Source organism: Mytilus californianus, unplaced genomic scaffold, assembly GCF_021869535.1.
Source record: "Mytilus californianus isolate M0D057914Y unplaced genomic scaffold, xbMytCali1.0.p SCAF_9, whole genome shotgun sequence".
NCBI classification, from domain to species: domain Eukaryota; kingdom Metazoa; phylum Mollusca; class Bivalvia; order Mytilida; family Mytilidae; genus Mytilus; species Mytilus californianus.
This window is the reverse complement of record NW_026262745.1, coordinates 3,379,270-3,393,288: the sequence shown is the minus strand read 5'-3', so window position 1 is coordinate 3,393,288 and position 14,019 is coordinate 3,379,270. Positions and strand designations below refer to the sequence as shown.

The window sequence follows — 14,019 nt, the reverse complement described above, 5'->3', positions numbered from 1 at the left end:
TAAGTTTCATAACATTTGGTTGAGGCAAACTAAAGTTAGAGAACTAAAACCAATTTCAATATGTATGTACGGACAGACGGACAAGAGTAACACTTAATGCCTCCTTCGCTGCGGAGGGGGCATAAAAATACTCTGCTGTGCTTAACGGCAACAGTGCATATATACTTATCCTTCAGGTTTAAAACACAATAAAAAGTTCTACAATGTGTGGATATGAAAATGCAAAAAAATGGTAAATGCCCACATGAAACTTTGTAACAAATCTTACAAAGTTCTGATGCATATATCCTGGGAAAAATGTGATGAAAATCCATGGGACAGAATTTGAAAGACAGACATATCGACTGAAAAAAAAAGTTAGCAGTAAAACACCTCCCATGGCATGTTTAACTTTGGAGCAGTGGTATATAAGTTGGCATTAGCAGTAAAACCACTCCCTTGGCATGTTTAACTTTAGAGCAGTGGTATATAAGTTGACATTAGCAGTAAACCCCTCCCTTGGCATGTTTAATTTGGAGCAGTGGTATATTACCGGTAGTTGATGTTAGCAGTAAACCACTCCCTTGGCATGTTTAACTTTGGAGCATTGGTATATAATTTGGCATTAGCAGTAAAACACTCCCTTGGCATGTTCAACTTTGGAACAGTGGTATATAAGTTGACGTTAGCAGTAAAACTCCTCCCTTGGCATGTTTAACTTTGCAGCAGTGGTATATAAGTTGACGTTAACAGTAAACCCCTCCCTTGGCATGTTTAACTTTGGAGCAGTGGTATATAAGTTGACGTTAGCAGTAAAACTCCTCCCTTGGCATGTTTAACTTTGGAGCAGTGGAATATTAGTTGATGTTAGCAGTAAACCACTCCCTTGGCATGTTTAACTTTGGAGCAGTGGTATATAAGTTGACGTTAGCAGTAAACCACTCCCTTGACATGTTTAACTTTGGAGCAGTGGTATATAAGTTGGCTGGTATTAGTCTGGTCATCTCCTTTATTACCAAGGTAACTGAATTATCCATGTAACCAAGGTTCAGTGTATAGTAGCCATGCTTTGTAAAAATAATAAGATGTTGTATAATTGTTAACGAGACAACACTCCACCAGAGACCAAATGACTTAGAAGTTAGCAACTAAAGGTCATCAAATGGCATTCAAGAATGAGCAAAACCCATACTGGATAGTCAGCTATAAAAGGCCCCGAAATAGTTTTAGAACATTTGTGGATAAATTCAGCACATGGATTCTCTCTATTTGCATCTGACAGAAAGAGTTACAACAACACAACAATTTACATCACACATAAACTGTTATCACAGAGATATGTCTCGCCTTTTTGTAATTTTGATAATGCAAATGTTGAAATTAAAATAGCAATACTTTAACATGTAAGTTATGCAAATATTCAAAGTCGATGAACCATGACTGAAGGTACATGGCTAAACAATCTCCATGGAATGAGATGTGCCAATGCTAATACAATTGCATACCAAATACCATTGACTAATTATAAGTCGTTCCCTTTAAACAAACCTAAACACAAACATTAACTTGTAAACTATGTAAAAGATTCAAAGTCAATGAACCATGATCAGGGGTGGGGCTATATAATCTCCATGGAAACGATACATGCAAATGCCAATAAGTTTGCATACCAAATATCATTGACTTAACATTAACAGTTCATCTTAAACTGATCTAATCACAAACTAATACATGTAAACTAAGCAAAAGTTTCAAAGTAAATAGACCATGACTGAGGGGGCGGGGCCAAATATTCTCCATGGAAATGAGATGTGCTAATGCTTAAACAACTAAACACCAATTAACATTGGCCTACCACTAATGGTTCCCCTTGAACTGACCTAATCACAAATAATACATGTTAACTTAGCAAAAGTCTATAGACCATGACTAAGGGGGTGGAGCCAAATTATCTCCATGGAAATGAGATATGCCAATGCTTATACAACTGCATACCAAATATCATTGACCTACCACTAGTGGTTCCCCATAAATTGACCTAATCACAAACTAATACTTGTAAACTATGAAAAGTTTCAAAGTCAATAGACCTTGACTGAGGGGGCGGGGCCAAATAATCTCCATGGTAATGAGATGTGCCAATGCTAATACAACTGCATACCAAATATCATTGACCTACCACTAGTGGTTCACCATGAACTAGACCTAATCACAAACTAATACATTGTTGACGCCGCCGCCGGAAACAGCATACCTATGTCTCGCATTTTTGACTCTGTCAAGGCGAGACAATTAAGGTGCTGTGCAAGATGTTCAAAACCTCCAACCAACCGAGGGATGGTTTCTATAATGAAACAACAAAGGAATATTTGTCGAAGGTTTCTCTGATTCTTACAGTATATCTGATGGGACACAAAAGATAGAGAACAGAGTACCTATCTGGCATTTCTGGTACCAAGCCTAACCAAGTTGAACTAGAGGACAAATACACATATATTTACCAAGCTTAACTAAGCCTCAGCAATGTTCAGAAAGAGAAATCTTTCATTTCATTTGAAAATGACCTTGATTTAAACTACATGGACACACTAGTAAGCAAAAATTGACTATGCGGACTCCCAACAATAAACAATAAAAGAGTTCACAGGAAGAAATGCGACCCACCTATACATTTTATTCCTCACCTATGAGGTGACATGAGGTGACCAGTCTTTCCTCTTACATCAGTTATATGTAGCAGTTTCAAAACACTACTTGAATAAAGTGATTTTAAAATCTTTGTTTCAGTTTTATAAGTTTTTTCCAGAATTATTGAAAATAGGAGTTATATCTACCTTTATTTCAAATCCCTAAAAAATGACCTAATTGAGTAGTACATTTAATGTACATAGTACAAGGAGTGATTCTATATAGTTACCTTTTCCTCAACTAGGTATTGTGATTAAGAATATAACAGAGATAAACAAATAAAAGAACAGAGTTCCAATGTCCCCCATGTTGCACATATTTGATCTGTTCTGTCCAAGGGCAATAACTAAAAAAAAATATTTTTGTTCTTTAAACTTTTTAAAATTATCTTACTTGATATGTTGATAAGTTGAAGACAAACACTTGAGAGCAATTTTCGATATATTTAATATTTCTAACATGTCTAAGGGAATCTCATTAAGAATATTTTCGAAATTGTCCAAGACATTGCTATTATATACCTTTGATATGAATTTGATGAAAATCAGGCAAAAATTGTACATGTGAGAGCTCTTACAATGCAAATTTCCATATAATTCTTATTCCTAATATAAGGTGCATATAACTCTTTTAACATGAGAGCCTGATATCGCTCACCTGTAATTTCAGTTTCAGGCATTTGACTTAAATTTGTAGATCTTAATTTGCTGAACAATTTTGTCATTTACACTTTCTCTTATTCTATAATAATATTATAGATAATACATAACCCAAAACTGTAAAATTTCCTAAAATTTAACTATTTCTGGACAGTAACCCAACAATAAGTTGTCCTATTGGTCTGAAGATTACTTGAAAGGTAGATCTAAACCTGTTTAACACTTTTACCTATGTCAGTTTTGCTCTTACTGCTTTAGTTTTTGAGATGAAAGCCAAAAACTTCATTTGACGCCTATGTTCTATTTTTAAAAACTGCCGCCATGTTTTTGAATGGATCAAATCCCAGAATACAATCTATAAACTAGATACCCTAAGGAACATTCAATTCAAGTTTTTAAGTATTTGGCCAAGTAGTTTCAGAGAAGAAGATTTTTGAAAAAGTAATTAGACTTTCATCAAAAATGTAAAAAAAAAAACATTTTAAGGGCAACAACTCCTCAAGGGGTCAATTGACTATTTTGATCATGTTGACTTATTTGTAGCTCTCTTACTTAGCTGAATATTTATTGCCATTTATACTTTCTCTCTATCTATTATAATATTAAAGAAAATAACCAAAAACAGAAAAATTTAATAAAAATAAACTATTTCCAACAGTAACCCAACAATGGTTTGTCAAACTTGTCTGAAAATTTCATAACAGATAGATCATGACACATTTATCACTTTAATTCCCTTTCACTTTTGCTCTAACTGCTGTAGTTTTTGAGATTTAAGCCAAAAACTGCTTTTTTCCCCTATGTTCTATTTTTAGTCATGGCTGCCATGTTTGTTGATGGATCAAAACTTCGGATACAAATTATAAACAAGATACCCTAAGAAACATTCAGTTAAAGTTTGGAAGTATTTGTCCCAGCAGTTACAGAGAAGAAGATTTTTGAAAAAGTAATAGACGCATGAAAAAATGTAAAAAATAAACGTTTCAAGGGCAATAACTCCTTAAGGAGTCAATTGACTATTTTGATCATTTGACTTATTGGTAGATCCTACTTAGCTTATTATTTTTGCCATTTACACTTTCTCTCTATCTATTATAATATTAAAGATAACAACCATAAACAGTAAAATTTCATAAAAATAAACTATTTCCAACAGTAACCCTACAATGGGTGGTCCAATACACCTTATCGCTATTTGTCCGCCATTACTGGACATCACACAAGTTCCCGTAAAATTTTGACGTCATAATAGAAAATGTCTGACGCCACAATGGAAAAGTGATTGTTGTATGACGTCAAAAGTTCGAGCGGGACAGATTCTCGGGTCAAGCGGGAATAGCGATAAGGTGTATTGGTCTGAAAATTTCATAGCAGATAGATCTTGACTTATACATCACTTTAACTCCGTCATTTTTGCTCTAACTGCTATAGTTTTTGAGATAAAAGACAAAACTGCATTTGACCCCTATGTTCTATTTTAGCCATGGCGGCCATGTTTGTTAATGGATCAAAACTTCGGATACAGTTTATAAACCAGTTACCCTAAGGAACATCAGTTAAAGTTTAGAAGTATTAGGCCCAGTAGTTTCAGCGGAGAAGATTTTTAAATGTTAACAAACATAATGAATAAATAGTTTAAAATTGTCTTTAAAGGGCAATAACTTCTTAAGGGGTCAATTGACAATTTTGGTCATATTAACTTTTTTGTAGATATTACTTTGCTGAACGTTTTTGCTGTTTACATTTTATCTTAATCTTCAATAATATTCAAGATAACCAAAAACTGCAAAATTTTCTTAAAATTACCAATTTAGTAGCAGCAACCCAACAATGGGTTGTTCGGTTAGTCTGAAAATTTCAGGGCTGATAGATCTTGACCTATTGAACATTTTTACCCCCCCCCCCGTCAGATTTGCTCTAAATGCTTTAGTTTACGAGATATAAGCCAAAAACTGCATTTGACCCCTATATTCTATTTTTAGCCATGGCTGCCATGTTTGTTGATGGATCAAAAACCTCATTTACAATTTACAAATTAAATACCCTAAGGAACATTCAGTTAAAGTTTAAAGGTATTTGGCCCAGTAGTTTCAGAGAAGATTCTTGAAATAGTTTACGACGACGACGAATGCCAAATGACTGCATAAGCTAACATGGGGCCCTTCTGGCTCGGTGAGCGAAAAATAGTTGATGGGCACTGAATTGTACACATGAGCGCTAACGATGCAATTTTCCATATAATTTATGTTCAAAGTGGCATAACTTTCCTCTTGTGGAGAGTTGTCTCATTGGCAATCATACCACATCTTCTTTTTTATATAACGCTTTTATAAATAGTTGATCGGCACTGATTTTCGAACTCGTCCGAGACAGTGCTGATATAAACCTACAATATAAGTTTCATAAAAAACTGACAAGAATTGTACACATGAGAGTGCTAACGCTGCAATTTTCCATATAATTAATGTTCCAACGTGCATAACTCTTTTAAAAATAGCTGATCAGCACTGATCTTTGAACTAGTCCGAGACATTGCTGATATAAACCTACAACATTGTACAACATTGTACAATAAAAGTTTCATAAAAATCTGGCAAGAGTTGTACACCAGAGTGCTAACAATACCGGACAGACAGACAGATCCCCATTATTTCTATGTCCCCCACAACGCGTTGTGCGAGGGACAATAAACTTTTATATTATCATTTAGCATGTTTAGTTAATAAACATTTACTGTTATCTGGATCTTAAAGTTAAAATCACTGATTTTAGTAGAATATGATAATTTCACTTCTTTTAAAGCAGTATTTACAACCATTTTTAAAACTGAATGTGAATAGATTCACCACCTGAGAACACTGTAATTTTAACCAGAGAAAACTACTTTTTCATTGAATGATCTCCAAGCTAAAATATTAAAGTTTTCAGAAAAAATACTGAAAAAGTTCGGAAAATTCTGATAAACTTCTGTCAAGTCTGTAGACCTATAAAAAAATATATAAAATGCAACGATGCTCAGAAAGAAGTACAAAATATGCACACTGGGCATTGTTTTTTTAAATACATTGACCTGATTATTCCTTTTCAACAGGATTTTTGTAAAAAATTAATCATTTTAATATCACATGTATAAGTAATTTCCCTGACTGCTTATTCTTAAATCTTGTCTCTATGGCAGAGATTGAACAAATACAATAACAGTCTTAAATCAAACTCTGCTGAAAAACAAACTCAAAACCTCCTATACCATGTATACTCAGGCACAGCATACCACAGTGAGACCACTAAGCAAATTACTCCTGAATTCAGAATGGGTAATAAATTCTGACTCATTTATCAGTTATCATCAAGACTAGTCAAAGCTATCAAACAGTTAATAGTTACATACCTCCATGGCCATCATAGACACCAAAGAAATGTGTATCTTTATCTCCTGGCATTGACAGTAATTCTGTGTGAGCATCTTCCATATCTGTTTATGTTAAGGAAACAAATACTGTAAATTCAGAAATTATTGCGATGTTTTTATTATTGCGAAAAATGCGACAGGGTTATAATCGCAATAATTTAAACTCGCATTTTGAAATATTTTATATGAATTAAACAGGATTTTTCTCAATATCGCAAAAATTAAAATCGCATTTTAGTCTCAAATGACAAAATCGCAATAATAAATGCACGCAATAATTTCTGAATTCACAGTAGAACTTCTACTATAAACATAGGTTATTCAATATGTTCAACATAAAATATTCATCTCATTTCCAAAATTGACTTGATAAACCAATACAACATGTACTTACAGGTTCAGATCTGTCTAGTATCTTTACTTTAAAGTAGAAATTAACAGTGAGGGTTATATTTCATGTCAGATTGCCCAGTGGCATCTCCTTATAATAACTTTATCATGATTAAAGGGGGAAAAAACTTCAAGGTGAAAAGAACTGAAATATAATTCAACTATAATCTGTGAAATGAACTGGGAAGTGACAACTACATTTGTACATGTCATATGTATCAATGAAATATAAATTTATGTAAGAGTGATTGGATATGTACAACAAATACTGTTTTAAGTTCACAAGAACAATCTAATGTCATAAGAGTGGACAGCCAAATATGGTGAAGTAAAATACTAAAAGGATGTTAAATGTTAAAAGGAATATACAGTTATATATATGAACATGTGCACATTAAACTTTGTCTGAGGGACTATAAAGGTTTTTTTAGTTTTCTTTTCGTAAAAGTTACATAACTTATCCCTGGCAATGACGTGAAATTTATTAAATGTTTATAATGACCGTTATAAATGATGGCTAGTTTGAAGCACAGACTACAACATGACAAGGTTGATCATACCATCAGGACTAAAATAGATTGACTTGTCATTAAAACAAAATTCTGCCAATACAACATACATGTACTTGTATACAAATGTAATATATAAATGATAAATAGTCATGATAGTAAAGGATACTTATTCTCCATCCCTGCATACAAGAAGAGCCAACTTTAGCAAATGAATTCTGACATGATGCTGTTAACTTTGTCGTTACAGGTTCAGACAAAGTCTGACCCATTGTTTATCTGAAAAATTCAAACAACGTAAATCTCATAAGTATTATTAATCACAGTACAATGTGTGCAGTTAAAATGATGAATAAATATAAGTCAAGAAAATTTGTACATTAAAATGCAAAATTTCAAAGAATCTGCTTTAATCTTTCATAGACATGATAGGTCTCATACATTTTGTACAGTCGATAAGTGCACAAATGTAAAAATGACATAATCAAGTAATCTTACAAACTGATTTGTATTTTTAAACTGCAACTGGCATGACTGGTTTCTGGATTCAAACAATTTTTTGTTTGAGTATTTTTTTGTTTGACAGCTGTCATGGCTGCTATTCTACCTACTGTTATCCAAATCAATGATATAACCAGTGATAACTGTCAGTTAAAGAAATTTGACAAAGCTCTTAAAACATCTACAGAGGAAAAATTTTGCAGAAAATGACTTTAGCAATGATGTTTTCTACACTCAATCAGTATCATCTTCTTTAAACGAAATATTTGGTTCTAGCTTTATTAATCTGTCATGTCTGTGATTGTTTGCTTTAACTCCCGTGGCAATTTATTTGTATGCTTATATATGATTTTTGATTGCTATATGAACACAATGAACATGAAAAAAAGCTTAGTTTCTGTTTTGATCGCTATATGAACACATAGAACGTGTAGAAAGCTTAGTTCCTGTTTTGATTGCTATATGAACACATAGAACATGTAGAAAGCTTAGTTTCTGTTTTGATTGCTATATGAACATGATGAACAAAGAACATGTAGAAAGTAAAGTTTCTGTTTTGATTGCTATATGAACACATAGAACATGTAGAAAGTAAAGTTTCTGTTTTGATTGCTATATGAACATGATGAACAAAGAACATGTAGAAAGTAAAGTTTCTGTTTTGAATGCTATATGAACACACAGAACATATAGAGTTAAGTTTCTGTTTTGATTGCTATATGAACACATAGAACATGTAGAAAGTAAAGTTTCTGTTTTGATTGCTATATGAACATGATGAACAAAGAACATGAAGAAAGTAAAGTTTCTGTTTTGATTGCTATATGAACACATAGAACATGTAGGAAGTAAAGTTTCTGTTTTGATTGCTATATGAACACATAGAATATGTAGAAAGTAAAGTTTCTGTTTTGATTGCTATATGAACATGATGAACAAAGAACATGTAGAAAGTAAAGTTTCTGTTTTGATTGCTATTTGAACACATAGAACATGTAGAAAGTAAAGTTTCTGTTTTGATTGCTATATGAACATGATGAACAAAGAACATGAAGAAAGTAAAGTTTCTGTTTTGATTGCTATATGAACACATAGAAAATATATATGATGTCCATTTGTAGAAAGCCTAGTTTCTGTTTTGAATGCTATATGAACACATACATGACATAGCACCTGTAGAAGCTTAGTTTCTGTTTTGGTTGCTACTGTATATGAACACATAGCAACATGTAGAAAGCTTAGTTTCTGTTTAGATTGCCAGCAAAAAAATAGTGTGCTATTGAAATGATCCACATTTCAGACTCTTGTACATAATTATAAAAAACAAAGCTACATGAGGTATGTTGTTTTTGTGGGTTTTTTTTTCTTTCCATGTTTTTGTAGGTTTTTTTCTTTTCATGTTTATGTGGGTTTTTTTCTTTCCATGTTTTTGTGGGTTTTTTTCTTTTCATGTTTATGTGGGTTATTTTCTTTCCATGTTTTTGTGGGTTTTTTTCTTTTCATGTTTTTGAGGGGTTTTTTCTTTCCATGTTTTTGTGGGGTTTTTTTTCAAAAAAGAAGTAGTCATCCAAGTACATTTTGTATTTCCACATCTTTCATGTCTTTAATTTTTGGTCTTGTAAATAATGAGGAAATTTTTTTTTTCATAAATCATTTTTTTAATTATTTTTTCAATGGTAAAAACTCAAATTTATGCACTCCTAAACCGAATGGCTAATTATCTTTGAAATTATTTATGGTAAATAGTTTCTAAGTTCAAGATATATTTTTTTTAAGTTCATTTAATGATTTTTGGATATATATAAATTTTAAAATCCATGTACATGTTGTACATTTTAATGATTGTATACATGTTTGTTTTTGTTTGTAAATTGGTTACCTTTGAATGTTTATGAATGCAAGGGTTGGATTGGATGTGAACTTATATGTTGTCTTGATAATATGATTTTTTAATTTGCTGTTATAGGCTTTCAACTAGATTTAAGTAACTCTGAGTACTCTTAGATCAATACTTTGCATCTTTTAGTCTTTTTGTTAGTTGTTTTATGTGCTTTGTATAGGTCTGATGAGTCAAACCATTCATCTGAATTTTACAGTTTGTTCTTATGTTGTGCTGTTACACCACTGTCCTAGGTTAGAGGAGAGTCAAGACAGATGGACACCCACAAACATGTTTAACCCTGTCACATTCTTTATGTGCCTGTTTCAAGTCAGGAGCCTGTAATTCAGTGGTTGTGGTTTGTTGCTGTAAATCATATTTGTTTTTTGTTTATTGTTTTGTACATAAATCCAGCCATCTGTTTTCTTGTTTAATATGACATCAATAATGAATACAGGTACACAGAAGTTTTACATTGTTGATTCAAATTCAACATTTGGACCAGTTGTAAGAGTTGCAGTATAAAAAGAATAACTATATTCTATGCAAAAAATCGCATTTTACCTGTTTCTAAGCCTTACACCATACAAATAAAGTCAATATTTTGATATTTTATATATATGATCATATGAATTGATATTTCACAACTATTAAGGCTTAATTAGCATATTGGCAGGTGATCACTTTTGTTAACTGAACAGTAAAGATTAGAGAATTTTTTATTGTAAAATAGAACAAGACACAAAAAAATCATCCTCTACAGCTTTAGTTGTCTTTATTGTAAACACAAATAAGTCACTTTCAATGATAAACAAATGTAAAGCTAAAACAAATTGCAGCATTTTCCTGTTACATGTATTTGGTTGTTTGTCTTACAAGGTGTTTGTTTTATTCTATTGAGAGCAGTCTATTAAGTTAACAATTTTTATGGAATCACATTCTGACAATCTATTTATATAGCTAACTGAACGGGTGACTTTAAATGTTTGCTAATATTTTTTTAGATCTTTTAATTGCAAATACAGATGAGATTTAGAGTTGTCAAAAAAAATTTCTTCCGCCAAATCTCCCAACCCAGCACTATAACATAACATCAAATTTCGGTTTGCCTTTGAATCTATGGTGTGGCTCTCAACATCAGTGTTTTTTTATATTCTGGATAGGCCATATGGCCATGATGGCATGGAAAAGGTTAACCTCTAAAATTTGATGACCACAAAAGTAAGTATTTGGACTAATGTATGTATGTATGTACAGTTTAGTAGATCCCCCCCCCCCCCCGCCCGTTATTCGAAGCACCTATGAGAGCTGTGAGGGTACAGTGGAATCAGTGTACACTCCCTTTTAAGATTAATGTGTCACTAACTTATATACAACTTATAATATACATACATTAACATACTTACACCAAGGACAAACCCCAACCCAATACAAAGGGAATGTTAGGACACCAGTAAGTCTGTTATTATGGTGGAGGAAGCCGAAGTACTAGGAAAGAACCACTGGGCTCCTAGTCGGGAACCGACAAAAGGAAGAGATAATTGAAGATTGATCACGAGGACAATATCAGGGGCCACTTTGACCAACCAAGACTCACAAAGTACCCATTCTAGTTTAAACTCAGGGCTCTGTACCAGAGATCTGTGTAGTAGGATGAAAATCACCCTACTAATGTACTGCAATTTCCAGCAACCTGAGTCAGGGCCTGCAGTCATAAAAATTTCAAGCACCATTAGCGTAGACAGACTCAGAAATCAACCAATCAAAATACTGGATTTGGTGTTTCGAGGGCATATTTTGTACTCCAAATGCAAGTAGTAGAAGTACTGAGTCAGGTTTAATGACCGAAAACCCTGGACCTTCAGCATTGTTGGTCTTAACCACTTGGCCACAAAGCAACAATTTCTAGGAAAAATGTAAGTTTGGATATATTTGCCATAACTGGTCAGAAAAATCAAGTTTACCAATTTTAATGGTAATAATGGTACCTGGGTAACCAATTGACCTTCACTTATCAGTTACTAAAAGACAGTTACAATCATTAAGGTATATACAGCTTTAGCAGTCTCGTGGACAACACTGCTTTCGCCCAATAGGGCAAGTTATTGTACATAAAAACATGCCTTGGCTGCAGTAACTCGTACACATGACAAGTACGAGCCAGTAGAGCATACATGTATGTAATATATATCACACGGTTCTAAGAAGTTAAATGTATTTATTTATGTTTTTATGTTGCACAGAAGACGATACAAAACTTACTTTGTATACTTAATTAGTGATTACATTAATACAATGTGAATTTAAGGAATTTTCCACTAAAACAATGTTGGCATTACTGTTGTGCTGTTTCTATTTTCATTTAATTTCCCCTTTGGCGATTTACCGTTCTAAACGTAAACATTCCGCCAACGGCTATTTGAAGCATGACCCGTTTTGGAATATCAAGACATTTCTTTGTACTTAATTTGGACAGCTGAGAGAATTGTTTATAAAAATAAGTTTTATTTGTAAATTAATGTCTTCAGGTAAAACTTAACAGTTTATTTCCGTTGGCGCACTAATATTATAATTATAATTCGGTAAACTGGATGACGGAGAAGCACAGTATTGGTTCTGTCATGTAACGGCAATCTCTATAAATATGTTGACCCTTGTAAATAACCTTGTAGATCTTAAATTGTGATAATGACCACTACTGTTTTTAAAACTAATCTTTATAGATTTTTTTACCATTTTAGATTTTAAGAACATATAAACTATATATGAAACCACACAAGTACATAATTTTACCCATTATTAATACTGAATAGTAATTCATAACACTTTCTTTTTTCTAAGAGAATTTTACAAACAAACTACATTGAGCTTCTGATAAGCTAGTATTTTATCCATTTTAAAGTATATGTAAAATTTTGTAAGCTCACGTCAGTCTGAGTATGTATAGTGTAAATACAAGTTCCTGTTTTTTTTTAATTTTGTCCTATTCTAACTCTGTTAGCTATTATTATTTAAATTTTAACTAAAACATAAAAAAAAAAAAAAAAAAATTAACAAAAATTTTTAATAATTAACGCATTTTTAAAAATAAACATTTTTTTTTAAATGCATTCCCTTACAAAACTTAAATGTTTGCTGCAGATTTGCAGCAGACTTGCTGCAGGTTTGCTGCAAACAAAAACCTTGCAGGAACCCTTAAATAATGTTTGCAGATGTTTGCAGCTAGCTGCAAACCTCCTGCAAACATTGCAGCTTTTTGCTGAAGCTTGCGGCAAGTTTGCAGAAACAATTATGTTTGCAGTAAGATTGCAGGAAAAACTAGAATATAAGGGATGTTCGCAGCTAGATTGCAGCAATCTTTGACAATTCTATATGTTTGCAAGAGCATTGCAAGAATTACATAAAATGACTGAGCATGCCTATTGGTAATTTCCTGAAAGATTTGAAATTTGAAAATGTTGATGGCGTTTGAGTCATGTTATATCACCCCCAGTTTTTGGTGGGTTCGTGTTGCTTAATCTTTTGTTTTCTATGTTGTGTCATCTGTACTATTATTTGTCTGTTTGTCTTTTTATTTTTGGCCATGGCGTTGTCAGTTTGTTTTCGATCTATGAGTTTGACTGTCACTCTGGTACCTTTCGTCCCTCTTTTATATATTAGTGTTCAGGGAGGCATTTTAGGTTGGAAAAGAGATGTTAAGTTTTTTAAACACATTAATTATTTGTAAGTACAAATTTTTCATAGAAGCGTAAACTTATGAAATTCGTCCCCTTCACAATTACCTGTATGAAGGTTTGAAAAACATTTTCTAACATGTAACCAGTATACAGTACTCTCTAATATGTTTGGAGATTGTAGCTTATTAAATATTATGTTGTAATAAGTCAAGTTGAATTTTGTGACAATATTAATTTAACAAGCTGTATATATGCACAAAATACATTTCAAATAAACCTTTTTTTTGTATTTTAGATATTTATGCATGCAATTCATTTGAGCACGAAT

General features: G+C 32.5%; 1 protein-coding gene across 4 annotated transcripts in view; it reads right to left on the bottom strand.

The window, feature by feature from the left end:
* LOC127714878 (probable protein phosphatase 2C T23F11.1) overlaps window positions 1–12,393 on the bottom strand; it is a 31,270-nt gene extending 18,877 nt beyond the window's left edge. For all 4 annotated transcript variants that reach the window (XM_052220916.1, XM_052220917.1, XM_052220918.1 and 1 more), the window contains exons 1-3: window positions 12,277–12,393; window positions 7,804–7,913; window positions 6,715–6,798 (exon numbers count right to left, since the gene is read on the bottom strand). In XM_052220916.1, the coding sequence (XP_052076876.1) occupies window positions 6,715–6,798; window positions 7,804–7,906 (187 nt within the window). In that variant the 5' untranslated portion in view covers window positions 7,907–7,913; window positions 12,277–12,393. The remainder of the gene's footprint in view (window positions 1–6,714; window positions 6,799–7,803; window positions 7,914–12,276) is intronic.
* Between the last annotated feature and the right edge of the window lie 1,626 nt (window positions 12,394–14,019).